Source organism: Sclerotinia sclerotiorum, genomic scaffold (assembly GCF_000146945.2).
Source record: "Sclerotinia sclerotiorum 1980 UF-70 scaffold_7 genomic scaffold, whole genome shotgun sequence".
Lineage (NCBI taxonomy): Eukaryota > Fungi > Ascomycota > Leotiomycetes > Helotiales > Sclerotiniaceae > Sclerotinia > Sclerotinia sclerotiorum.
The window spans coordinates 325112-352597 of record NW_001820829.1 but is presented as its reverse complement, the minus strand read 5'-3'; the positions used below and the strand labels follow the sequence as shown (position 1 = coordinate 352597).

Genomic DNA, 27486 nt, shown 5'->3' with positions numbered 1-27486 from the left:
ATCATTTGAAAATGCTTTTGTGTGAAAGAGTTGATAATGATATCAGACATTAATTGACTGGAGGACAAATGAAAAGATGAGGAGGCAATGTGGGTATATACAATCATTAGGTGATTCCATGTCATCTTACTTTTCGTCTTTACTTTCCTTCTTATCTTCTTTTTTATCATCACTCTTTTCCTCATCCTCAGATTCACCTTCTGCTTCATCTTCCTCGGCTGCCTTTTCCTCTTCTGCTAACTTCGCCCTTCTCATCTTCTCCTCTTGTTCCAATGCAAGCCATTGATTATCCCTATCCTCCTTGACATAATCCACCGAACTCTTCAATTGTCTATCATGAGTAATAATTCTTCCTCTACCCACCAAACTTGCTACAATGGCCGCTCCAACGATAAATGTCAAAACAAATCTATATGTGCTGTACCAAGGAGGACACCATCCTCGAACTGTTGCTCGCGCATCAGTGAAATATAGGAATGTGAAGGCGGTAAATTGGGTAATTAGTGCGTATTCGACAGGCATGAGAATAGTGGGCCATGCTACTGCTGGAGCTACAACTCCGATCATGTATCGACGATAGCTGTGGTGTCCGCCATAGCCCGCGTATTCGAGACCCCAATGAATAGCACCAAGGAAAGAAATAATCTGACGGGAGATTTAGCATTAATTGATGGGTTGGAAAGAAAGAAAACTTACAACAGCACCATATCCAACTTGAATAGGTGTAATATAATCCAACAATTGATGAGCCGTCTCAGGTGAAAATAAAATGCCTTGTCCAGTAGCATGAGCATGATTAATATCATAAGCCAAATAGATTGTAGAAGCCGATGTAGCAGCATATGGTAAAACACCCGCCGCACCGATTATTAGAGATTCCCTAGGAACTTCTCTTAGAGCAAATGTTTCCTTGATAGTTTCCAAATCATCTTTTACCGATCCATGGCTTTCATGATGTGGCTTTTCCTCGAATACAGGACGGACGGAGGATTTTAATGATACAGCTTCGGGATGTGGTTCAATGGTTTGCTTTTTTAAAGCGGCTTCTTCTTGGGTATTTATTTGGTCGGGTATGTATGGAGGTTCGGATTTGGTGGCATAGAAGAGACGAGAGGAGAGTGCTAGCGAAGGTCGTTTGGAAATCGAGGTGCGAAAGGTAGAGGGGGTTTTGAGGGTTGAGGTGGTTTGAGAATAGGTTGCTCGAGAGGTGGGAAGTTTTGTGAGGCTCTTTAGAAGAGAGCGTGTGGCAGTTGTGCGAAGCATAGTTTTGGTTTGTATGGTTTGAGATCTTGCTCCGCGATGTTTGTTCGTATGGTTTGGTTCAAGAAATCAATCAATGGATAGGAGTGGGTGTCGTGGGAAGTATTTTAATATTAATTTTTTAGGAAGGGGTGTGGTGAGTGGTATGAGAAATTATTGAGAGGAAAGAAAAATAGAAATAAAAGAATGATTGAATTGACTGAATACTTGTAGTTTTCCTGGAGCTGGTTAGAAAATAGAGGGCAAACAAACCGGGAAAATTTGATGGAGCTGTTTTGGAGGGGTAGTTTTGAAGAGTTTTGAAGATGTGGTGGGAACGATTACATAGAATGTTTGATTGATACCAGTAAGAATCACGATAATGGATCTCAAAATACAAAGTAAGATTAGTTTCGTAATACCTTTTACTGTACTGTCCAAGTAAGATCTTCGTCTCAATTTTCCAGGAGAGAGGAATTCAAAATTATCTGTGAATACGTCATCATTTGACAGCTCCCAGCTGTGCCAACTCCACCATAAAGAAATGAATTGAATACAATGCAAGGTATGCAAGGGTCAGCTTCGGTGGTCAGGATTTTGGAAGGACGGGAAGAATTTCAGGTTTTTATATTCAATGAATTTCACGTGGCATTTTATGTATGACTATATACCTAGGTGCTTTTACATTATGTTCATTATGTTCAAAGTGGATTCCATCATTCTACATCATTACCAAAAGTGGTTGACTTTCCGATCTTGACCATTCATTCGTGATTGCCTTTACTGATGTCGATTGAATCCAAATATTTACAAACGCGTGGGACATTGGGTGATTTTTAGATACCCCTCTCTTATGATACATCCACTCTTTACCATCACCATCCATACCTAGGTACAATTACAATACAACAGAACGAATCGAGATCCGCCACGAAACACCCAGAACGAATCGATCCAAAAGTAATGGATTAAATCATCGCAAATCTATCTTCCCCACGATAATCTTCACAAATCCACCGTCGCGGATGCCAACAACCACTCTTCGAACAAATTAATCCAAAGGTTCCCGGCCCGGGTGACGGCAACAGGAACTCAAGATGTTGGAAGGTTTGGTTGCATCGTTACTCAATCGATTCCTGGGTATGTACATACGGAATTTCGATCCTGGACAGCTGAAAGTGGGAATCTGGTCGGGAGATGTTAAGCTGCGAGATCTGGAGCTACGGCGGGAGGCGTTGGATCAGTTAAAGCTACCTATAAATGTGGTCGAAGGACATTTGGGGCAACTCACTTTAAAGATACCATGGTCGAATCTGCGGGGCCAACCGGTTCAAGTCGAAATCGAAGATATCTATGTGCTTGCCTCGCCGAAGGAAGATGCAGAGTGGGATGAAGAAGAGGAGGAGAGGAGAAGGCAGGCTGTTAAGATTGAGAAGTTGGATAGTGCCGAGATGTTGAAGGATCGAAGTCAAGAGGGCATGAGTCTAGAAGAACAGCAGAAGAATCAGAGCTTCACGGATAGTCTGGTTACTAAAATCATTGACAATCTCCAGATCACGGTCAAGAATATTCACGTACGATATGAAGACTCGATTTCAGCGCCTGGTCACCCATTTGCTCTCGGTCTCACATTACAAGAGTTCAGTGCTATTAGTACGGATGGTAATTGGAAACCGACATACATACAAAACTCTTCCGGAACCACACATAAACTTGCCACTCTGGGTGCTTTAGCTGTGTATTGGAATACGGATACAGAGTTGTTGAGCACTGGAAGGGAAGCAGAGGTAGCTGAATCGACGGGGGTTGCGTCGCATGATGAAATGTTGTCGAGCTTTAAAGAAATGATTGTGCGAGGCGAAGATCCAAAACAGGCCAACCATCAATTCATTCTGAAGCCTGTTAGTGGTCAGATGAAGCTGGAGATGGACAAGAGTGGTAAGATAGAAGTACCCCATATGAAGGCCGGCCTGTTGTTCGATGAAATTGGAGTTGTTCTTGATGATAATCAATATCGGGATGCGTTAATGATGGTCGACTTATTCCATTACTTTCTCCTTCATCAGGAATATAAGAAATTTCAACCAAAAGGTGTTCGACCAAAGGAAGATCCACGGGCTTGGTTCAAATTCGCTGGTAATGCTATCTTAAGTAAGATTCATGAACGCAATCGTCGTTGGTCATGGGCCTACTTCAAGGAGAGAAGAGATGATCGGATTCGGTACATTGAGCTCTTTAAGAAAAAGAAGAAGCAAGCCGAACCACTATCCCCTGATGAAACCGATGAATTGGATCAACTTGAGTGGAAACTCGATTATGAAGATATGCGCTTCTGGAGATCCTTGGCTAGGAACCAATTGAAGAAAGAAAATGTCGGTATCAAAAAGGCAGCACCGAAGCAAAAGCAAGGCTGGGTTGCATGGGCCTGGGGATCGAAGCCACAAGCCCAGGAGGAGGACGAAGAGACAACTATGACCGAGGAACAGCGGAAAGAGCTTTATGATGCTATTGATTGGGACGAGAAGACAGCCATTGCGGAAAGTGTTGATTTACCGAAAGAGACGATTAAGATGCAAATTGAGGCATCACTCAATACCGGTAGCTTTACCCTGAAGCGTGATCCTCATAATCATACGGTCGAAGTTCTCAGCCTTTACTTTGATGCCTTCAAAGCAAAGTTCCTACAGCGACCGGAGTCAATGTTGGCGGATATAAGTCTTGGTGGCCTTAGAGTGAACGATGGCACGACTCCCGAAAGTTTATTTCCTCAAATCGTTCGTGTCAAAGATGCTCCTGAAACTCCTAAAGCCAAGCTTTTACTTAACGGCGATGAAGACGAATCAGACGATACCCCTGATCCATTCTTCCAATTCCAAGTCGAAACAAATCCTTTGAACGATGGCGGTGATGTTGCAGTAACTGGAAAGCTCAAACCGCTTGAGATTATTTGGAATCCTCATTTCCTTGTGGGCATAATACAATTTTTTAAGCCACCAGAAAGGCACATGGAGTCTATTGGAGCTCTCATGGAATCTGCGGGAGCAACAGTAGAAGGACTGAGACAACAGACCAGAGCAGGTCTTGAGTTTGCGCTTGAGGAGCACAAAACAATTAACGCCAAGTTGGATCTTCAAGCACCTCTTATCATTGTGCCCGAAAACATAACCTCGAGGAAAACGACTTGTCTTGTTCTTGATGCTGGTCATATCAGTGTGAACAGCGAACTTGTGGATGAGGAAACAATGCGCGAAGTGCAATCAAAGCAGAAGACGGTTTATACCGAGGCAGATTACAAGCGCCTGGAATCTCTCATGTACGATAGATTCGTGGTCAAGCTTTCCAATACACAAGTTCTTATTGGACCATCCATTGAGGTTACGAAAGCACAAGTGACGGCAAAGGATGATCCTCACTCGATGCGCGTTGTCGAGAAGATCAATATTGATTTCATTGTCGAAACATCAATCATACCCAAAGCGCCAAATTTGACAAAAGTAAGAGTCTCGGGTCATCTTCCTGTACTACATGCCTCTGCTTCGGACAAGAAATATAAAAGCTTGATGAGTATTATCAATGCCGCTATTCCAAATGTATCAGCAGAAGAGCTTCCAGCACAGACATTGGCAAAAAGTCGTCGACCTTCAAATCTGTCGATACGAGCACCTTCATCATCGAAGCAACAAAAAGATCGGACTCAATCTATGTCGTTTAATTTCTCCAGGCAAGAGGCTATAATTCTTCAAGACGAGTCATCTGACGATGACGATGATGACGAGGATGAATTCCAAGACGCCCCCAGCGGTAAAGAGAGCGATAAACTCAAGTTGGAACAAAAGAATTTCGAGCTCAAATTTGAAGTGGAGCGTCTTCAGGGTTCGCTTTATAGAAGTGACCCAGAGGGCAGGAAGCCAGATCAACTTTTGGTGGAAGTAGTCGCCGAGAATTTTGGTGTTAATTTTGTTCTTCGTCCGTACGATCTCATCGTGGAAACCTCCCTGCAATCCGTAGTCGTAGATGACTACGTTGATAACCCTCCTGCGGAGTTCAAGTCGATAGTTTCCTCTGGGGACATGGAGTCAGAAGACGAAACTGCCCTTATCAACGTCAAAGTGGTAAAGGTAAACCCCAACTCACCCGAGTTCATGCCAAAATATGATGGAGTGGAGATTAATGTGGATGTTTCTGTCTCTACAATCAATTTGGTGGTTACTCGCAAGACGCTGTTGACTCTGCTTGATTTCATCTTGATTACATTTACGAATCAAGATGGCCCACAGAAAATAAGCCAATCTGCTGATGAAACTTCAGATGATTTGTTGGCTGTGCCAGATGAGTCGCCGTCCGAAGAGGAGGTAGTGCTATCGCCCAAAAAGACTGAATTATCCGTTCGCGTCAAGGTCGACCTGAAGAGTATACGCTTGATACTCAACAATGACGGCATCCGATTAGCTACACTGTCATTCAACCACGCAGACGTAGGAATTTTTATATTGGGGAATACCATGCGAATTGGTGCAAAGTTGGGCGATTTATCTCTACTCGACGATGTTAACCTAGGAGCCTCCAGCGAGTCGAATCTTCGAAAATTGATAGCTATCGAGGGTGATGACTTGGCTGACTTCCGATATGAGACCTTTGATTCCGAAAGCAGTTCATATCCTGGATATGATTCCTCCATCTACTTGCGCGCGGGGTCTATTAAAGTCAATTTCCTTGAGGAACCGTACCGTAAGATTATCGAATTTTTGGTCAAGTTTGAGAAGATGCAAGCTCTCTTCAATGCTGCTAGACAAGCTGCAGCAAACCAAGCTTCTCAGCTCCAACAAAGTACGAGCCGCATCAGATTTGACGTCAACATTAAGACCCCGATCGTTGTTTTCCCTCGTGTCATGAATGCGGGTAGTGGTGAGAGGGATTTGTTGACCGCTTATCTTGGAGAAATTTATGCAGAAAACAAATTCGTCCCACTCGACGATTCGAAAGATGCGACTATTGCGATGAAGCTCACGGCTGGAATCAGGAACATCCGGTTGACATCCGATTTCCATTTCCCTGATGAGAAGACAGAAGAGCTTGAGCTCATTGACAAAGTTGATTTGGGTTTTTTGGTCACTTATGCCGAGCATACTTCTGGAGCGCTTCGTCCGGATATGGAGATTGAAGGTTACATGTCTGACTTCAATCTGCGGATTACACAAACGCAATTGAAGTTCCTTCTTGAGCTGGCGAAGTCCGTTCCAGGCGCCTTCATGGTGGATTCAGATGACAGCGAACAACAAGCTGCGGAGGACGTACCCAGCGCAACGACGCAGAAGGCAAAAGCAATAACAAAAAAATCGTCAGATGATGATCATAATAATGAGCCGGTTGATCTCGGTCCGGAACTGGGCACCAACTCACAGAGCTGGACTAAGCTTGACTTGGCTTTCCATGTTAACACGATCGGTCTCGAACTCGTCTTAGCAAAGGACCACGAGCCAATTGGTGATCTTGAGGCCGCAAGTTTATCCAAATTTTCTATGGACGACACGAAGGTTAAACTCCGAATGATGACAGATGGCTCATTGGAATCAGAGTTCTTGATACACGCTTTCACAATTCAGGATAGTAGGAGTAGGGATACAAACAAGTTCCGCAAGATTATGACATCTTCAAACCAGGATGTACAACAGTTCATGGCTAGCATTACTATTTCAGGGGGACAAGAACGCAACCTCATTGCTATTTTGTCGATAGATAGTCCAAAGGTTATCTTTGCTCTGGATTATCTTTTCGCCCTCCAGGCATTCATAACAGCAGGTTTAGCGGTAGACGAGCCTATTTCACCAGATGACGAGGATGAGTCGACGGAGTCCGAGAACGTCTCCGATGCGGATTCTATGCAGGTAGTTAGGTCGAAGACTACAGAAAGTCGAGCAAGATCTCCGAGCAAAACAACTAGTAGCAATACACCTAGTCAATCGTCTTCTTCCTCTGATCAATCTTCGATGTCAATTGCATTTAGGGTGAACGTCGTGGATGCACAAATTATATTGATCGCAAATCCACTCAGTACAAGTTCCGAAGCAATTGTACTTGGTACGAAGCAGATTCTTATGTCACAGCAACATGCCCTCACATTGCAGGTATCCGAGATGGGTATGTTCTTATGTCGAATGGATAAATTTGAGGATACTCGCCTTAGGATTCTTGATGACTTCTCTCTCCAAATGTCAATTGATAGTTCAAAGCCAAACGCTCAGAGTATTTATCTTGATGTTGAACCTCTTGTTCTCCGATTATCGCTGCGTGATATTTTACTGGCAGTCCAAATTGTTCAGAGAGCATCGGAGCTTTCTGGCAATGATGATGAACCTGGGGAGAAGAAACCAGTTGCATCTGATGTCAAGGCGAAACAGCTACATGGTTCTTCGGGCCTCAAACAACGAACAGCTAGTGGTAAAGGTGCATCAACAATGAAGAAGACCAATGCTGGCACTGTTGCTATGTCTCAACAAACTCCCGCCCCCAAGACCGATACGCAACAAGTCCACAAAAAGCATGAAGAACTGACTGCAACACTGGCTGGGATGAGACTCATTCTAATCGGCGACCTACACGAATTACCAATTCTTGATCTTAGTGTGAAGAAATTCACGACTTCTGCTACTGATTGGTCGGGCAAACTCCGAGCTGATACAGCCATCAATATGTTCATCAATGTCTACAATTTCTCAAAGTCAGCGTGGGAGCCTCTTATTGAGCCTTGGGAGTTGGGTCTGCTGGTCGCCAAGGACTCGAACCCAGATTGTATGTCTGTCGACTTAATTTCGAAGAAGACGCTTGAGATCACTGTCACATCTGCTACTATCGCACTAGCATCGAAATCTGCGCAATTCCTCACTCAATCTGACGACGTACTATCGAAGCCAAGAGGAGCCGATGCTCCATATCGTATTCGAAACTACACTGGCTTCGATATTAATGTATGGGCAGATGTTCCTGATGCTGATAATACCATGGCCGCCACATTGGAAGATGGAGAAGAAGCACCTTGGCGATTCGAAGATTGGGAAAAGATGCGTGAAAATCTCGCGCCTGAGAATACAAGTGGATTTGTGGGATTACGATTGGAGGGAAGTGGATTCGATAGTCTGAACAAAATTCCAGTTAATCGCGAAGGAGAAACTTTGTACAGTCTGCGACCTCGCAAGGATAAGATTCTACACCGGCTGCTTGTCGAAGTTACTTTGGGTACAGATAACGTCAAGTACATCACCTTTAGATCTCCACTTCTAGTGGAGAATAAAACACAAATTCCTGTGGAGTTGGGCGTATTTGATTCTCAAGAGGGCCATTTGCTCAAGATTGAAAAGATTGCACCAGGGGAAAGTCGACCTGCGCCTGTCGGAGCGGCATACATGAAATCGTTACTCGTGAGACCAGATCAGGGATTCGGATATTCTTGGTCCACAGGATCCCTCTTTTGGAAAGATCTTCTCAAGAGACCTACCAGGACTATTACTTGCAAGGGCGAAAGTGGTGATAAGACGCCACCATTCTATTTTCAGATGAACGCCAATTTTGATAAGACTACGCCCATTACAAGGTAAGAACATCTGCCCCGTTGATTTACTTGAATCAAGCTAACAAATTGTAGTATTTATCCTTACATGCGTATTCGACTTTCAGCACCCATCGAACTTGAAAATCTGCTGCCGTACGACTTCAAATATCGCATCTATGACAAAAACACGAAGAAAGACTGGACGAACTTCCTTCGTAAAGGTGGTCTAAGTCCTGTTCATGTCGTCGAACTTTCGCATTTGCTACTCATGAGCATCGACATGCAAGACACAGTATTCAAGGCCAGCGAGTTTGCAATCATCAATTCGAATAATCAAGATGACTTCCGGAAGGAGACTACTCTCGTTTGTAAAGATCGTGATGGACTTGCTTTGAACCTCAAACTGCATTATTTCAAGATTCCAGATAGTGGAGGAGCATTTAGAGTAACTGTCTACAGTCCTTACGTTATCCTAAATAAAACCGGACTGGAGATCAACATCAAACAGAAGTCATTGTTGCAGCAAGCAAAGACGGCGGCCGGTCAAGGGTTTCGTACAGATTCGGCTGATTCAGAACGGCGTAAGGCACTACCTTATATGTTCGCATATGGCGGAGATGATCAAAGGAATCGTGCTATATTGAAGGTTGGCGACTCGAATTGGAGTAAACCACAAAGTCTGGATGCCATCGGTAGTAATGTCGATGTTGTTTTATCTTCTTCTAAAAACAACACCGAGATACACGTGGGCATCAATGTTGAATCAGGAGAGGGCAAATACAAAATGACGAAGGTAGTCACTCTTGCTCCCCGCTTCGTTCTGAAGAATCAGATGAACGAGGAAATAAATGTCAGGGAACCCGGGTCGTCTGAACTCTGGACTTTGAAGCCACAGGCCCTAGAACCTCTTCATTTCCTCCAGAAGAGTCCCGTCAAGCAACTTACGCTATGCTTCCCTGGATTAAATAACCAGTGGTCGTCGCCATTCATAATCTCGAATCTTGGCATTACACACGTGAAATTGGCCAAGGCTGGCCAACGACAAAAGCTCATTAGAGTCGAAATCCTCATGGAAAATGCTACAATTTTCTTACACATTAGCGCCGAGACTAAGAACTGGCCATTCTCTATGCGGAATGAAAGTGATACGGAATTCATGTTCTTCCAAGCAAATCCTAATCTAGACGATGAAGACGTCGAGGACAGATCTGGGTGGCGCCCAATAAGATATCGTTTACCCCCTAGAAGTATCATGCCGTACGCATGGGATTATCCTGCTGCTAAGCAAAAGGAGCTCATCATTAATGCGAACGGAAGAGAGCGACACATAAAACTTGCAGAGATCGGTAATCTCATTCCTATGAAGATTGGAGGAGATGATCCTCACCCCAAGAACCAAAAAATCATTGACCTTAATGTTGCAGCAGACGGTCCAACACAAACACTCATTTTGTCCAACTACAAAGCATCGAAGAGTTTGTACAAGCAGAAGTCAAGAACGAATTCTTCTGTCAGTGTTGCGGGGGGATTTGAGGTCAAAAGCCAAGATACTGCCGTCAACTTTAAAGCACAACTCAAACTTGGTGGTATTGGTATCTCACTGGTTAATGCTCAACTCAAAGAACTTGCTTATATCACTTTGCGTGATATCGCACTTAAATATGCCGAGTCACCTCTGTATCAAACAATCACTGCCTCGATCAAGTGGATACAAATTGATAATCAACTTTATGGTGGGATTTTCCCGATGATTCTTTATCCTAGTGTGGTTCAAAAGGGTACTAAGGAAACGGAAGCTCATCCATCACTTCATGCTATGGTTACTAGAGTGAAGGATGATTCTTACGGGGTTATCTACATCAAATATGCAACAGTCTTGGTTCAGCAGATGACTCTCGAAATTGATGAAGATTTTGTTTGGGCGGTTTTGGAATTCTCCAAGGTACCTGGAGCAGCCTGGTCAGAAACACATGAAGGTGTACTTTGCGATGAGAGTCTCGATATCCCAGAACCAAAACAAGAACAATCTGGCCAGGATATCTATTTCGAGCTTCTTAACATTCAACCCATGCAGCTTGATTTGTCCTTTGTTCGTACCGATCGAGTAAACGTTGAGGATAAGACATCGTCTAAGAATCCTCTGATGTTCTTCATGAATGTCTTAACGATGGCTATCGGCAACATCAATGATGCTCCCGTCCGTATGAATGCTTTGATGTTGGAGAATGCAAGAGTTTCTGCCGCTGTCCTCATGATGAATGTTTCCAATCATTATTCACAGGAAGCACTTTACCAAGTTCATAAGATCTTAGGATCAGCTGACTTCCTCGGAAATCCTGTCGGATTGTTCACCAACATCAGTTCTGGTGTTGCGGATATCTTCTATGAACCATATCAAGGTTTCATTATGAACGATCCCGAACAACTTGGTATTGGTATCGCAAAGGGTGCCACTAGTTTTGTTAAGAAATCAGTGTTTGGTGTTTCGGACAGTTTTTCAAAGTGGACTGGTAGTATTGCAAAAGGACTTGCAGAAGCTACTATGGATAAGCAGTTCCAAGACCGTCGCCGCATGACTAGATCTCGAAATCGACCCAAGCATGCTCTATATGGTGTTACGGCAGGTGCCAATTCCTTGTTAACGAGTTTTGCAAGTGGCGTAGGCGGATTGGCTCGTAAGCCTCTTGAAGGAGCGGAACAAGAAGGTGCTGCAGGTTTCTTTAAAGGTGTTGGGAAAGGTCTTCTTGGGTTTGCTACTAAACCAGCCATTGGTGTTTTCGACCTGGCTTCCAATGTGAGTGAAGGAATCCGCAATACCACGACAGTTTTCGACGATAGTGGACTCGATCGTGTGCGTCTCACACGTTTCATCGGAGCAGATGGTATCGTGAGGCCTTACTCCCAACGTGAAGCTCTCGGACAATTCTGGCTCAAACAGCTCGATAACGGGAAATATTTCAACGAACAATATATTGCGCACCTGGAACTGCCGCGCGAGGATGTCGTGGTTATGTTAACTTACTCACGCATTATGTTGGTTAAGAGTAAGAAGTTGACTAGTGAGTGGGATGTGCCGTTGAAGGATGTTCAGACGATCAGTAAGGAGAGAACGGGTTTAAGCTTGACGTTGAGAGGGGGAACAAATGGACCGTTTATTCCAGTGGCAGAGGAGAGTTCTAGGAACTTTTTGTATAGGAATATTGGGGTTGCGGTGGGAGAGTTTAATAAAAAGTACAAGGCTACGGAGTAGGAGGTGGAATTTGAACGAGGAAGAATTGTTGGCAGGTGAATAGTATGGAAGGTGCCAAGGGCTTGTAGAATGCCGAATTGAGCAATGAAGCCAGAGATATGAAATGAGATAGTTGTATAATGAGTGCATGATTGCAATGATGGTGGGAGGTATGTTTGCTGATGGGATGGAATGGGAGTTGTGGGTATAGGTGGGTGGTATGGATACGAATACACGTGGATTATAAAATATAGTAAGATAAACTACTCGTGCTTTATGAAGGAAAAGGTAGAGATTTGAAAATATGAATATAAATATCAATATCCTTTCAAGTTATTCTTTCAAAGGACGCGTGTACTTTTATTTTGTTTTCTAATACTATATTATATTCCTTCGTAATCTTACCTAAGTGTAGTAGAGTTTATTTATTTATCTACCAAGATTACAATTGATCATCTCGAGAAAGAATTTGCTTAATAATTATTATATGTGAAGTAATTTATTTTATTAAACCCCTGAGTCTAGTGGCCTGGATCACTGGGTAGATTAATTACTCGAGTAGATTAGATTAGATTAGACCGACCGAGTCAAGTCAAGTCAAGCCGATCCCAAACCAAACCAAGCAAAAGCAAATTCAAATTAACTTACGAAGTACATGCTACCACAGCAAACATAGGTACCTAGGTAACAACTATTTACTTAGTTTTATAAATCACATCTCTTATCACGCCAAATTCACCATTCAACTTTTAATTTTGTCATGGATGGGATAGATAAATAAATAAATAAATAAATAAATAAATAAATAAATAGATAGATATTATTTATTCAATTTTTTAATATCATCTCCTAATTTTATTGCGTTATGTTATGTTATGTTATGTTATGTTATGTGATGTTTGATTTTCGTGATCGCTGAAATACAAATGCAAATGCAGGTGCAAATGCAAATGCCCAAAGAATCCTTTACTCCGCGGGTGACCGGTGAGTTTATTCTTGATATTCAATATCATCCATCCATCCACCCGTCCATTCATCCATCTATATCCACGAAACGTGAGGGAGGAAAAGAGGGAGATGAGAAGAGAGAAGATGGTCTATAATCTCGAGATGATGTTGTGTGGTTTGAAGGGTATGACGTGTTTGGAGTCCATGAAGTGAAAAGAAAAAAGATGGACATTGTTGGGAGAGCTTGATAGCTGTCATCTTTAGGCGTGATGGTGTAGAGACGGAAAGGATTTTGGTGCATGAATGGGTATCCTAGAAATTACCATTCGTATTCCCCGGTGGCTTTATGGAAAACGTATTCCTTTCCATTGACGGTAAGAACACCATCTTTCATGACACACTTCCTGTAGAATTTGTTAGCATGGGTATGCTATAAGAAAATGTAGATGAAAAGGAAGGTAGAGGGATAGAGGACATACCACTTGTTCTTGACTCGTTGAACTTTGTCATACATGCAAAGCATAATATGACCCATACCCTCATCTTCGTCCTCATCATCATTCAAAGCGTCATCAGGATCATCCAAATCAGAATTAATTGCATCCTCATCTAATTCATCCTTGGCTTTATCGTCGTCATCATCAGAGCCGGGACCATCTGTTTGTGACAATGAGCCTGGTAAGGTCTTTCGCTGGCGCTTGGCTGAGGGGATTTTATTGGCTTCCTTGAGTGGAAGCATTAGACCACCACCTTCCATAGCCTTACCCATGGATTCAATCTTGCTGCGGATCAGATTATCAATTTCAACCCGGCCCATGGCAATCTCATTTCCATGGGAATCAAATTGCTTGACAACCCCAATAGTTTCTTCAAAATCGTCACCAACCCCATCGGTTTGTGCACTTGCAACTCCACCCTGCAGATTCTGAGGATTCTGGGGGTTCTGGGGGTTCTGAGGGGCTTGCGGAGCTTGACCATTTTGACCATTCGGACCATTCTGATTATTCTGGGGATTTTGAGGGTTCTGAGCATTTTGAGGGTTCTGAGCATTTTGAGCATTCTGAAGTCTCTGCTGCTGTTGCTGTAACTGTTGAGCCTGTTGAGCTGCAATGCTTTGTCTATAAGCAGCTGCAGCTGCTTGGCTTTGCTGACTCTGAGGTTGTCCTTGTGGCTGTTGTGGCTGAGATTGAGGAGGTAAGCCGCTAGCTGGTCTCTGCTGTTGCTGCTGCATTGACTGCATTTGTAAATGTTGTTGTTGTTGTTGCTGTTGCTGTTGCTGTTGCGCATGCAGAGCTTGTTGTTGTTGCGGGGTCAGTTGGGTCATAGCTTGCTGCTGTGGTTGTGGTGCACCACCACCTCCTTGAATGGACTGAATTGAAGCAGCAGCTCTCTGCCCATAAGATGCATGAAGATTTTGAGCGGCACGTTGCTGAGCAGGTGTTGCATTGGGCATAGTCATAAGAGGATTTTGAGGGGGTGGCTGTGACATAGGGATTGGCATGAAGCCTGAGTTCTCCATACCAGGTTCGGTTTTGATACGAGGTCCATTAGGCATTGGAGTTTGATATATTGGTTGGCCGGGAGGAATGCCTGTATGCTGGTAGTTTGAAGGTACCATTGGGGGATTTTGCATAGGTTGATCAGGTTTTGGATCCCAAGGAAACAAGGCAACTTGAAGTTGTGACAACTTGGTTTGCCATCCCTTTGTAACGGATTAGTAACATCTCCTATTAACTTATCTTGAGAAAGTTGGGAGGTTGAAGATAGTGATTTGGAAAAATGAGACCATGTTCCAAGAAGCAATGAAGTGAACTACTGCTACTACATATGCTGCGGAAGCACATAATGTCTCTCAAAGTACCACGTGACACAAAAGACCGAAAGAGACTAGCTTGGATAGACTAGTGCAAGAAAAGCCTTTTCACAACCGAGAGGCTGAGTATCAAGGGTATAAAGCCAAATACAGAGGATCGCCCACCCGCAAAACTGGCCCAATTGTGCACAGGCATCAGTTAAGCAGCAACAGCGGAAAACAACAAGAAGAAAGCCAACAGAACCAGCGACAAAGATTCTCATCACAGCAACATCCCACCACAATGATATACATTAATATTCATCGAAATCAAAACCATTCGAAGATGAAAAATCGTTTAAGAAGAAAAGCAGATAAAGAAATGAATTGAAAAGATGTTGTTGGAAATGCGATCGCAAAACCCCGAAACGATAGGAAAAGAAGTCGAGACAAACATACCTTTCTCAATTCCTCCAACACTACTTCGTCAACTCCTCCCTCCTCGAAGTCAACTCGGGAGCTATCGACTACATCTGCGATAATCTGCTGGTAAACATTTCCGACCTGAGTATTCGACATCTTGTTGTTGCGTTGCTTGGATTGGTCTTGTGCACGAGGTGGATTCGTCTTCAATTACTTCTCCGACGGCTTAATTCTTTACGCGCGAGTAATTATCGATCTTGCAGATGTTGCGCCTTCAATTCTCATTACTTCAGCTAACATAAATCGAAGATCGGAGGCTGTTGGAAGGGGTAGGTCGTGGGGAGTTGTTGATAGATTGTACTGATTGTCTGATTGTACTGATTGTTTCCAGCTTGTGAAGACGGTCGCTGACTTGCAACAACAATTGCACCCTCCACACTTATTTTCAGATTCGTAATTTGTATTGCCACTTTTTGATTGTCTTAGAGATCTTCTTTGATTATTTTATGGAACTTTGTAAACAAATTTAATGGGGATTCTGAAAGGTAAAATGATCTTGCTCAGTCCTGACTTGTGGAGTTGTATGGGGGAAGACCGCTTTGGTAGAGATATGGATAACCTTAGCCCGCTTTCGCTTATATAATGACTCAAAAGAGAGCCTGGAGGCTAAGTCTGTCTTTGCCTTTCTCTTTATTTCTGTCCACTGTCCGTCCCTACTTGAGGATAATTACTACTTACAAATCGAAAATATATTGTTTCTACATCGATGAATTATTGATTTCACAGAAAACATCGCTGATGGGTCACTTTTCAGATTCTGACTGTGCTCCATATTTATCACTATTGCACCAATTCATTGACCGATTATGACTTCCATCCTTCTGTATCTAGTACTTGATTGAGCCTCGAGAGTCTTGAATCCTGGATGCTAGACGGCTCAGAGACTCATTAGAGACTCATTGGTCACTGACAAGATGTACGGCTTCACAGTAACTGGAATTGCGATTGATGCATGACTCGAATTGATCGTCACTTAAAACGCGTGCCCTCAATTTAGTTCAAGTAACTTACATTTCCTAATTAAAGTAACTAACACATAGAGTCCCCTTCCAAAAGATGTACGCCAGCCAACTATATAAGCACCAGAGGTATCCATTCATTCATCGTCAAAGCATCAACTTGCACCAGGTGAAGCACTTTCTGCCATGGGCTATTGTGAAGATCGAAATCCACCAAACACCACGCTAAAACATCCCAATCGCTAAATGCTATTATGGAATTTTGCTTGATACTTTACCTGTAGCTCCCGAGAGCTATTCTTGACCTATCTATCTGATAGTCATTTGCTTGACCATGTCGGCCTTTCCTGAAGAACCAGCTGATGCAGATGCACTGGGGCCAGACTTCTTCTCGAATACCTTCCAGAATTTCAAGCTCTCATCAGCAGCTAATGATTGTTAGTGGTATTCAATTTATCAGGTAGGGGAAGAAACTTACCAGCGGTAGCGAGCATTTGTCCATCTGGGCTGAGACAGCTGTGGAGGACTCTGGTCTCGTGTGCTGGAATCTCGACATTGCGAACCAAGGTTGGGTAGCTCCAGATGCTGATAGAGTTGTCAGGGAAGCCACTGGTGCTGACGATCTCGCGGTAATGAGGGCTCCATCGGAGACTGGTGACTTGGGAACCAGTATCGATGCTGTTGACACGTGCGCCAGTTGTGGTGTTCCAGAAGTGAATGTGACGGTCGTATGATCCACCACCAGTTGCCAAAACGTTTGGCTGCCATGGGCACCAGCTGAGAGCCTTGACAGCAGCCTTGTGATTGGTCTTGGTGAACTTAGGAACAGCCAATGAACGAGCATCCCAGATAGAAACCAAGTTGTCGTTACCACCGGTAGCAAGTTGAGCACCATCAGCGCGCCATTCCAAACCACAAACTTCAGAAGTGTGAGAAACCAATTCAGCAACTTTGTGTTGAGCGATGCGAACATCGTGGTTGAAGACAAGGCCACTTCGTGCACCAGTGGAAAGAGTGTGCTTGTTCCATCCCATTACACCAACACGAGTATCGTGTCCGTGCATGCTTCTGAGCTTAGTGCCTTCTTCGACATCCCAGATTTGAACTTCTCCGGAACCGAGACCAACACTGACATATGCTCCATCACCAGACCACTTGACACTGCTAACATAGGTGTCTGGGCTGGTTTCGAGAAGAGAGCTGACAGTACCAGACTCAGCAGACCAGACATAAACATTGCGTTCAAGGCCAATGGCAACTTGATTGTTGGAACTCCAGTCGAGAAGGTTCAAGTAGTAATCGTCAACAAGACCAGGTGCATCCAATACACGCTCTGGTGCAGTTGCGATACGGCGTCTGAATTGAGCAGCGGTAGCGTTGGAGTTCTTGAGAGGACGGTTGTATTGAGATCTGAGGTCGACTGGCTTTGAAGATTCAGGAGCAGCAGGCTTGAAAGCAAGAATTCGTTGACCTTGAGAAATACCACAAGCAGATGCCAAGGAGTCCTGGTATGCAATGGTGTTTGGAGATGGGCGGGAGTATGAAGCTGGTTCTTCTTCATCATCCAGGGTCAATGATTCAAGAGCAGCAAGGGCATCGCCAGCACCTGATGCGAGGACTGAAGAGCTTTCGTTGATGCATTTTGGTCTTTGTTTCTCAGCGAAGTCGGCCTTTCCGCAGCCAGCGGTTGTGATAGCTGAGCTTGCAGCACGATCTGGGATGAATCTGTCACCAGAGTATGAGACAGTTGTCTTGGTAGACTTTGCGCGGACCGGGGCTTTTCTGGTCCGTCCACTGACAGGTGTCTTACATCCTGTACCAGTAAGAGCAAAGTCGGAGACACCGAGTTCAAGGGCATGTCGGGGAGTTTGGACACCCTTGGCAATGTTGGACTTTGGTGAGTCGCGGTGAGATTTTCTTGATGACTTTGCAAAATGCGATGTTAAGTTTCCACCATATGTTGACTTGGATGATAATCGAACATTTTCTTCCGATGTCTTTCTCTCAGGTGGGGTGAAAGGAGATGAATTATTAATGGAAAGAGTTTGAGTGCGTGTACGAGGAGATGGGGTCAAAGGCATGCGTCCGCCAGCGGTACGTGTGGAAAAGAGCCCAGTGTGGGATTTGATTGGGGTAGATACTGCGGTAGCCATTTTGCAATATCAAGGTATGATCTTGGTCGAAAGACAAATCGATGTATCGATCGATGATGGGAGTAGATTCGGTGTATCGAACGAGCTCCAAGAGACTCAACCTAATGGTTCCTGGTAATTGTTTTGGGTTAGTATAATTCGTGTTTGTGCTCGATATATCGAAAAGTTCTTCTATATAAGAATGGCTTGAGTCGGATAACGACCAATGGCGTGTAACAAAGTACTAGCAGAAAGATCTAATAGACTTGAAGTATTCTTATGACTGAAGGGATGTTGTTCTTGTTGTGTATGTTTTGTATGTTATGTGACTATGAGTGAGAGTGGATGTGAGATGGAAAGGTAAAGGTACGGAAGTGTAGAGAGATTGCAATGTTGCATGAAGAAGGAAAAGAAAAGTCGTCGAAGAGGGAATACTCTTGAGCTTTTCTACTCGTTTGTTTACTCCACTAGATTAGTTTGGTTGTGAGGGGCAACCATCATGTAACGAAGAAAAGTGGTGAAAATAATTGAAGCCTCAGGCACGATCAGATGCATCGAACCGTAAGCCACAAAATCCCATGCCTTTGTGCGTGTACTCAGTATTGATTCCGACCCGCCGACCGTGAACCTCTTTCCATAGAGCACCAGCAATTCTTCAATGCTTCACATGTTCCATCCTATCGTCACCCGTGCATGATTTTTAATGTACACTGTACACTGTACATACATACATTCATTGTACTTTGAATACCAACAAGAACCATGCAAAGTCTAATATCATCGAGAATATATTGATCCATCGTTTGAATGCTAACAACCTGTACAACCTGCACAATCCTCTTTGTCTCACCCCAACAATCGAATTTCTCATCCTATCTCTTTTCTTTTACCTCTTTAGTCGATTCCGTTCGTTTCGGCATTTACTATTCGTTTGAGGGGGTTTTGTGCACAATTGCACAGCATCAACTCTTTTTATCAACCAATCTAGCATGACCACATAAGATACCACCTCTTATTATGGCTCAGCCTTCTACACCCGACGGTACATCCTATTCCATCTTTGGTTCTGTCTCTACTCCTACCCAAACCAATCAACTTTCCGGAGGTCCTCCTACTACTCCAGGTCCTGCTCCTTCAAGCAATACTTTCTTAATGCCGAATTCACCTGTGAAGAATAGACTGGGTATGGATGGGTACAGGCCAAAGGTTACAAGAACTCTTGGTCAGGTAATTTTTAGAAATCCCGATACCTTACAGACTATTTTCTAACCTAGATATGAATTTATATAGCGCCCAGCCTGCCTTGTCAATGCCTCTGTGACATATTGCGGAAACAATCAGATTTATGCCTTTGGTGGTTTTGATCAGTACACCGACGAGGTCTACAATCATGTTTTGAGACTTGATCTGGTTAGTCACCAGTGGAATTTGGTTGACAACTATGGTGATATTCCAGGTGTACGAATGGGTAGGTCTTGCGCCAGCTGAGTTTCTTTGTGATTCCCAATTCTAATACACTTGGCAGGTCATACTGCTACACTTTACCAAGGCGATAAATTACTCATATTTGGTGGTGAAAATGAACACCGTACCTACCTCTCCGATCTCATCATCTTCGACCTCAAGACCGCACATTGGACACAACCAACTGTATCAGGGCCTATACCGAAAGGAAGAGCAAGACATGCTGCCGTTTTGCACGAGGATAAACTGTTCATTATTGGTGGTATTACCGGTCACAATAACTACGTCTTGGATGATATATGCTACCTCGACTTGAAAACTTTCACCTGGTCTCGGGCATGGCGGTTCGTTGGACGATTTGACCACTCGGCATATTTATGGGGAGACAGAGTTTGGGTTTTTGGGGGGCTCAGTGAAGATATGGACAAGATTGGTGACATATGGTGGTTGGATTTTAAGGGTAGCCCGGCTTTTGAATCAGCACCCTCATATGGCTCTATGGATAGGCATGCAGCTCTCAGTCGTTCGCCTCGACCTTCCTTCTCCATGTCTCAGTCAGCTGTAGGCAGCTCAGGTTATGCCGCAAATTCAAGCAGCGCACAAGTCAATCCACCTTCGTTCCAATTAACTACTTCTCCTCCTCTTGCACCTGGTACAATTTCCTCGTTAAAATTTGTCTCCGGTCCCAATATACCAGCCCAAGGCTCAGGCATGCATTTCCATGTTTATACCAACGGAACTCTTCTCGATTTTGTCACCCCTGCAGCAACTATTACGCCACAAGAATGTTCTTTGTCATCTCTGGAATTAGACACTTTGCGCTGGCAAAAGTTAGCAGAGGGTCGGGATATTTTTAGATCTGGTTATAGATGGCATTACTGCACCATGAATGACGAGGGTACAAAGGCTTGGCTTCTTGGTTGCCCAACAGATCCAACAGCAACAGATTTAGGTCCTGGTGGCTTCGAAGAATATCTCAGGTATGTGTTATTCGTTTGTAGATATTAAGCTGCTAACCAGACCGCTTAGTGATATAATGGAAATTGATCTTCGACGTTATGGTTTACTCGGCAATGGCTTAAATCCCGAACCTCGAGAGGAGGCATCACGATTATCATCTTCTGGTAGGATGAAAGTCGAAATATCAAAAGGACTTGGAATGGACCTGGCCAAAGTTTTCAATCAACCACCAGAAAGTGGTAGTGGAGCTGATTTTATAATAACCGCATCGAAAGATGATGAATGGGATGAGGATGATTCAAGCTCCAAAGGTTCCATCAATCAACTTCAGCAAAATTGGTTGGCTCCTGATGCCCCAACGTCTCCTCCAATCCACGTTCACAAACTCATCCTCCAAGCCAGATGGCCCCACTTTGCACGCTTATACAATGCACAAATGGCAGAATTTCATACAAAGAGGATGCATATACCGGAACCGTATACTGTTGTCAAGGCATTTCTCTACTATCTCTACACTGATAGTATTCATCCAGATGACTGCGCCGAATTAGATGATGTTGCAGGACTTTTGGTCATGTCAAACATTTATAATATTCCACATCTTAGATTGTTATGTGTTAATCGTTTGTCAAAGGAATTAGATGTTGATCATGCTTGTGTTATTTGGCATTCTGCTGGTATTGCTAATGAAGAATGGTTACGCAGACGTGCTGCTAGCTTTTGCCTTACGCATTGGGGAAGAGTTGTTCGAACGCCTGGATTTTTGAGGCTACCACGTCAAGCATTGGTCGAGTTATCTCAGGAAATCGACATGGAAGGTCGAGTTGTAGGAGGTAAGCATGTTTTTATGATTCTTTCTCGTTAAAAATATTCTAACACAATAATTCAGGTGAAGAGTTAGAATATGTTGGAGGACTAGGTGGTTCTCGTTTTGGTGTTGGTGGTATGGTGCGAAAGACTAGTATTAGTAGCAATCATACACAAGGAGTAGGCTCGGAAGTTGATGACAATGAAGAAATGGAAATGAATTAACGAAATGGTATGGTATGGTATGGTATGGTATAAATAAATGAATTAAGAATGGCTCCGCATAATGGTAGGGCGTTGGCTATTGCAGATTTTTGCATCGGAGTGTGTTAGGGACGGGAAAGCAAAGCATTATTGGGCGTCTGGATCATTGCTATTCTATTATAGGTAGCTGTTAGTGTGGAATATAGAGATACCTTTTGCAATACAATTTAAGTAAATATTGCGGCGAAAACTTTGATAATTGATGGATTGATTAATGGAAAGAAAGAGAGTTTTACTCATCTCGACTTTCAAGATTAACTTTTATTTCTTGAAAGATGAGGAGAGATTAGAGTAAAGAGGATTTAATTTTTAAACTTTGATCTTTCAATTGATTTAATTCAGTCTTGAAAAAGTTATTTGATGACCAATTTTGAACGCCTGATAATTCTTTAAGATTTAGACAAAACAGATTTCCGACTCACTTCCCTTGTTGGCCCAGCCATGTCTCACTCACTGCCTTTTTACTTGTAAGGTTACCATCTATCTCTAGCTTTTTCCTCCTTCTTTTTCGAATTCCTTCTTCCTCACACTACCATCGCTCGCTAAAATCCACTCACTCCTTCCTTTGTGCCCTAATGGCACCTTCTCACTCCCACTCTCGTCTTCTCTTTCCCTCTTCTCCCTCTCCAAAATCCATTCACTTTCCTCTCTCTCAAGCTCTCTTCCTTTCTGCCTTTCTCCTTTCTCTTTTCTCCTTTCTCTTTTCTCCTTTCTCTTTTCCTTCTATCATCCTCTCCTCTAAAATCCTTTCCTTCTCTAGAATATTACTCTCGCTTCTCAATACACTTCCTTCCAATCTACTTTCTCCTTTCGATCCCTTAATCTCCACCTCCATCTCCCCTTTAATCATTTCTCTCCTGACCATTTCCCCTCCCTCCTCTCTCATCGCCATCTCCATCCCCATGCCATCCCCAAACCCCCTTCTTAGCCCCACTCCCCTCCTCTCCCACCTAACCACCTCCATCTTCCCCTCCAAATTCCTCTCTCTCTCGCTTAATTCCCTTTCTTTCTCCACCATCCCCTCCCAACAAATAGCACAATACCCATTCCCACTTTTAATAACTCTCCTCTCGTATTTAATTTTATACACTGGACATTTTCCCAATACGTTGGCTGTAGGGCACCGGTCTGTGCAGAGAATTATGCAAGGTCGCCAGTTATGTGTGCAGATTCGGTAGCGGTAGGTTATGCTGCGGCACATTTTGCTGTGGTTTGTTTTTGTTGATTTTGGGTGTTGGTGGTGGTGGTGGTAGATGAGAGAAATGTGGGAAATATGTGGAAGGATATGAATGAGGTTATTTACTTGAGTAGTTGTAACTATAGTTGAGTATTAGTTGATTTCATAATTTTCAAGAGAAGTAGAGGGAAAATATTGCGAGTCCTTACTTGAATCTACTTGATTCCTCGATTTTTGATACTACTTTCGAAGCCTCTGTACTTCCTGTGCTTGCTTCCCGTGCTTCCGATATTCGAGTACTCTACTTCCCGTTGAATTTCTTGATTTTGTCCGTAAGTATGAAGCGTAAAGAACCCTTGAAAATTGCTTGATGTATGTATGTATGCCACTCAAACGTATTGCCAGTCGAGATCTTCCAGAATCAAATTTGAATCAAGTGAATTGAATCAAATCTTCTATCCAAGCTTGTCCATAAGAAATCCATGTATATCTTCTGTCCACCTTATTTTGCTTTCGTCTTCAGCTTTCTCTGCAAAATTTGTTAGTATTATCTACCTATCAAGAGCAAGCAATGAAACCAGGAAAAGAACTTGCTTTTTTAGATAGAGACTTTAATATCGTACCAAAGCATAGCAATTTCTCAAGACTTGACTGCTTTTCTCTTCGTGCTGTTGTACAGATATGGAGGTGTATAAGTTGAAAGCAACTGGATTGGTCATATATCCTTACTGGGTACTATAAAATCTTCACAAGTTATTGAATTCACTACTCACACTGCGACTTATATACTCTTAGTGTGAATAATTGGCTAGTCGGTTTCTGAAATGGGTTAATTTGAATGTGAGTGTGAATATGAATGTGAATTTGAAGTATTACTCCAGGATTAGATTAAATATATAACTTCTTTTATTCTTTTGAACTTTTATACTTCTATACTTTCATCCCAAAGACTTGAATAATACAAGATAACGTTACCCAGCATTCAAGGATCTTATATATTAAACATGCATCCATCCGTCCATTCATCTATCACTCCCACTCCACCCTACCACCCAATATAAAACTATCCTACAAAGTACACTCTCCATCATCCATCACCACTAAACACCCACCACCCACCATTCAGCAAACTATTTAACCCCCATCCACGCCATCCCCAACAATATATCCCTCCCCTCCTCCCTCTCCCACTCAATCCCCACCTCCACCTTTTCCCTCCCACCCCCTCGACTCTGCAGCGCGACCAATTTCTCACCTCTAAAATAAACCAGCACACCATTCTTCCCATTGCCCGCCGCAGTAACTCTATAAAGTGGTCCCGCACTATGCAATACCTTCTTCTCGGGCAAAAATTGGAGATCATTTTCAATACACCAATCTTCGATTGTCTCTCTGAACGATACTTCTTCCGATATCTGTTTCTCTTTCGGTTTCTCCTCCGAAAGGGGTATTTGTGTTGCTTGAGAAGAAGTGGATGAAGTTTCCGGAGCAGGGAGATGAGTTTTTGCTTTTTCGCCGAGGGCTAATGCACGTTTAATCATCTCGTGCCCTTTTTCGAATTCTTGTTGAATTTCACCAAGATCTCGAATTTCGGCCGGGAAAACACTGTCGCGCCACCATTCAAACCATTCGCCTATTTCTGCATTATGTCCCACGACGGTAAGCCATTGATGTAGGACATTATGCCACATAGGGAAGACGGTTCCGATGAGAACTTGTCCTACAACGCGAGGTTTAAGGACATCTTTCCAGGCAAATATACCTTGGAGACTAGACATGTAGGGGGCTTGATCATTAGGGTCGACTAGAAAATTCTTTTCGTTTTTGAGGAATTTCGCCATGCTAGGGAGGACGTGGTTCATTATTAGAGGAGTCCAAGTATCATTGTTTGGGCTTGGATGAAGGACTTCGCGCCATTGTTTGAGACCTGGTATGACACCTCTATGGAAATCCCAAGAATCGATAAGATGCCTGAATTTTCGCTTGACATCGCTAACGAGACCAGTTGAGCTTTTTGGATCTGCATGATAGGCAGGTAGATATTGTAACCATGGGAATAACCAAAGATGAGGTAGTTCATGATTTCGTCTCTTCTTTGGATTCCAGGATGAGACAGCATCATTAAGTTTGCCTACTATTGCCTGATCCAGAATCTGTGATCTGACAAATTTTGGTAACAATCCTTGCCAAGCATCTAGAAATGCCAACACCGGGGCTGGATTGTAGACATCCCAGTTCTTATTGATAGATGATACGATTTTAGGAAAAATAATCTTATAGATCATACTTTCATAAGGGGTAGTGGATTTAACCCTATTCTTATGTAAGGCATTCATGAAAGAATCCTGACTAATAATAACTTTGTCATTAGTCACGGCCCCCAGAATATGTCGAATTTTATAAAGATTGGGAACCATCCCATTTAACTTGGGGTCCTCTAGAGGTTGCCAACCCTCGGAAGCTTGGCGAAGAAAAGGATGAACAGCTGCGACTGCAATATTTGACAGCTCTTCATTAGCCCCAGATATATCAAGACCATCCACGGTTTTCAATGCTTCGATTACTGGATCCCATTGACCATCGTGAACAGCCTTTGCAATACCCTGAATACTTCCCGCAAAAATTTTCATTTGCTCGTATTGTCGTTGTTCCTCGTCTAATTCCTGCTGTCGTTGTATGAGTTCCATTTCGGTATATGCTTTTCTTTCCTCAAGATTTTTCCATTCTTCCACAAAGGCCGATAAATCATTTTGAGCTCTTCGAGCCAGTTTTCTATTCTCGATATCTTCAACGCTCTCCGTTTTTGGCGGTCCAGCAGTAGGTGTCAAAAGTCCAGATGTAGACGTTAATAATTTTTGACCAGGTCCAGTCATATCCAGAATTGGTGCAAATGCTTCCGGAATTTCCAACCCTGGCGCAGCTCGTTGAACTTCCTCCACGGTCCGATATTTCGGCTTCGCTGCTTTCCGAGGAGTGCTCACTCCACTCATACCACTATCCGTACCGCTTGTTTTTGGTTTCCTTCTACGTTTCCTCCTCTCTTCATCAGAATCCTCGATTTTCTCACCTCTCAATTTCGCTTGCCTTTTCTCTTCTTCCTTTTCTTGTTTCGATTTCTCAGCGACCGATCCCAAACCTACACCCTGCGGTCGCAAAGTGACCTCAATAACACCACTCCGACCCTGGCCTTCTTTTCCTAAACCTTGCCCTTCTTTATAACCCATCTTAGCCATCATCCTTGCCGCAAATGACATACTATTAACGGGGGTTGCGCCGCCACCTGCTTTGTTTCCACCGCGTCCGCTAGAGGGTGTAGAAAACGCGCTTGGCCTTGCAATTCGCGGCGTCGAGTCTTGCGGATCGTCATCGTTTAATAATATTGGATTGTTCGCTGAAGAGGGCACGAAGCCTCGTCCTAAAGGTGTACTTGCATTAGAACCTAGTCCAGTGTTTTTCGACCTAGTCGGAGCAGGACTTTGAAAACCTAAACCCTGGCCAACAGCACCAAATCCTAATCCTCGGGGGGCAATTGATTCCTCCTCATAATCCTTCATGTCTGCATCTCCTTTCCCATCATTAGCCCCAGTTTCGACAGCTTCATCGTCATCGTCGTCGTCATCTTCATCCTCCTCCTCCTCATCGTCCTCCCCAGCCTTCTCCCCACCGGCCACAAAACTCATTCCCTTGCCCCTCAAACTCTTTTTCTTCCATCTCCTCCCCGGTGCCCCTTCATCCTCACTCTCACTCCCAAAAACACCCAATGCCGCACTCTCTTTCGCATTCCTTCCAGTGCGCCTCCGTTTCCTCGGATTATAATCTGCGAATTCATCTCTAGGATCTGTGGATGGGTGTAAGAAATCATTTTCATCACCCGAAGACTCGTCGGATGAATTGCGAGGAAATGCGTTCATAGACATTGCGAACTGTTGGGTTGGTGGACTTTGGTTTCGTTGAAAGTCCCTTGAGGTTTATTTTGATGGGTGATGGGAGGTTAAGATATCTGACAGCCTTGCTTAGTCAGATAACTTTTCAAGGCGGTGAGATTATTGTAAAACTTTAAATATTTCTGTTGCATATTGCACTTTGACAGTCCCTCATCAAACCCCATACAATTTTGCTTGAACTTTCATAGACGAGTTTATTATGCATAGCCCAGCTAAAATTCTGCCACTAATAATTAGATTTCGATGGTTCGCCCATTCGTTCGTTACCTGTACTCGAGAATCCAAGGAGACTACATTCCCAAAATTCATATATATTCATTTGATCAAACCAAGCAACAACCTCTAAACATCACATCCCATTCTCCAAAGAAAAATACATAGAATGACTACCAAGTAACTATCTCACAATTATCTCCACCCTCCTCAATTCGATTTTTAATTCCATACTTTATAAGATTATAATAGATAATCCATCCATCTCTCTATCAAAGTGTTACAAAATCTTTCCCCTCTTTCTCTTTCCTCCTCAAATGATTCCAAGT

The 27486-nt window shown here is 43.4% G+C and overlaps 7 protein-coding genes across 7 annotated transcripts; 2 read left to right on the top strand and 5 right to left on the bottom strand.

The window, feature by feature from the left end:
- Positions 1-126: 126 nt before the first annotated feature.
- Positions 127-1263, bottom strand: SS1G_05730 (hypothetical protein; the record flags this gene model as incomplete). Its single annotated transcript, XM_001592759.1, has 2 exons — positions 127-645; positions 697-1263. 2 exons carry the CDS (start codon positions 1261-1263, stop codon positions 127-129), a joined length of 1086 nt encoding a protein of 361 aa, XP_001592809.1.
- Positions 1264-2336: 1073 nt separating this feature from the next.
- Positions 2337-12035, top strand: SS1G_05729 (hypothetical protein; the record flags this gene model as incomplete). The annotated part of the gene is made up of 2 exons (XM_001592758.1): positions 2337-8827; positions 8879-12035. The coding sequence occupies 2 exons, from the start codon at positions 2337-2339 to the stop codon at positions 12033-12035; spliced, it is 9648 nt and encodes a 3215-aa protein (XP_001592808.1).
- A 1246-nt stretch (positions 12036-13281) lies between these two features.
- On the bottom strand, positions 13282-15333 carry SS1G_05728 (hypothetical protein; the record flags this gene model as incomplete). Its single annotated transcript, XM_001592757.1, has 3 exons — positions 13282-13366; positions 13442-14664; positions 15214-15333. The coding sequence occupies 3 exons, from the start codon at positions 15331-15333 to the stop codon at positions 13282-13284; spliced, it is 1428 nt and encodes a 475-aa protein (XP_001592807.1).
- Positions 15334-16505: 1172 nt separating this feature from the next.
- On the bottom strand, positions 16506-18349 carry SS1G_05727 (hypothetical protein; the record flags this gene model as incomplete). Its single annotated transcript, XM_001592756.1, has 2 exons — positions 16506-16624; positions 16675-18349. 2 exons carry the CDS (start codon positions 18347-18349, stop codon positions 16506-16508), a joined length of 1794 nt encoding a protein of 597 aa, XP_001592806.1.
- A 996-nt stretch (positions 18350-19345) lies between these two features.
- On the top strand, positions 19346-21784 carry SS1G_05726 (hypothetical protein; the record flags this gene model as incomplete). The annotated part of the gene is made up of 5 exons (XM_001592755.1): positions 19346-19555; positions 19619-19796; positions 19854-20772; positions 20822-21585; positions 21642-21784. The coding sequence occupies 5 exons, from the start codon at positions 19346-19348 to the stop codon at positions 21782-21784; spliced, it is 2214 nt and encodes a 737-aa protein (XP_001592805.1).
- A 691-nt stretch (positions 21785-22475) lies between these two features.
- On the bottom strand, positions 22476-22841 carry SS1G_05725 (predicted protein; the record flags this gene model as incomplete). Its single annotated transcript, XM_001592754.1, has 1 exon — positions 22476-22841. The coding sequence occupies one exon, from the start codon at positions 22839-22841 to the stop codon at positions 22476-22478; it is 366 nt and encodes a 121-aa protein (XP_001592804.1).
- Positions 22842-24130: 1289 nt separating this feature from the next.
- On the bottom strand, positions 24131-26917 carry SS1G_05724 (hypothetical protein; the record flags this gene model as incomplete). The annotated part of the gene is made up of 1 exon (XM_001592753.1): positions 24131-26917. One exon carries the CDS (start codon positions 26915-26917, stop codon positions 24131-24133), a length of 2787 nt encoding a protein of 928 aa, XP_001592803.1.
- Positions 26918-27486: the final 569 nt, after the last annotated feature.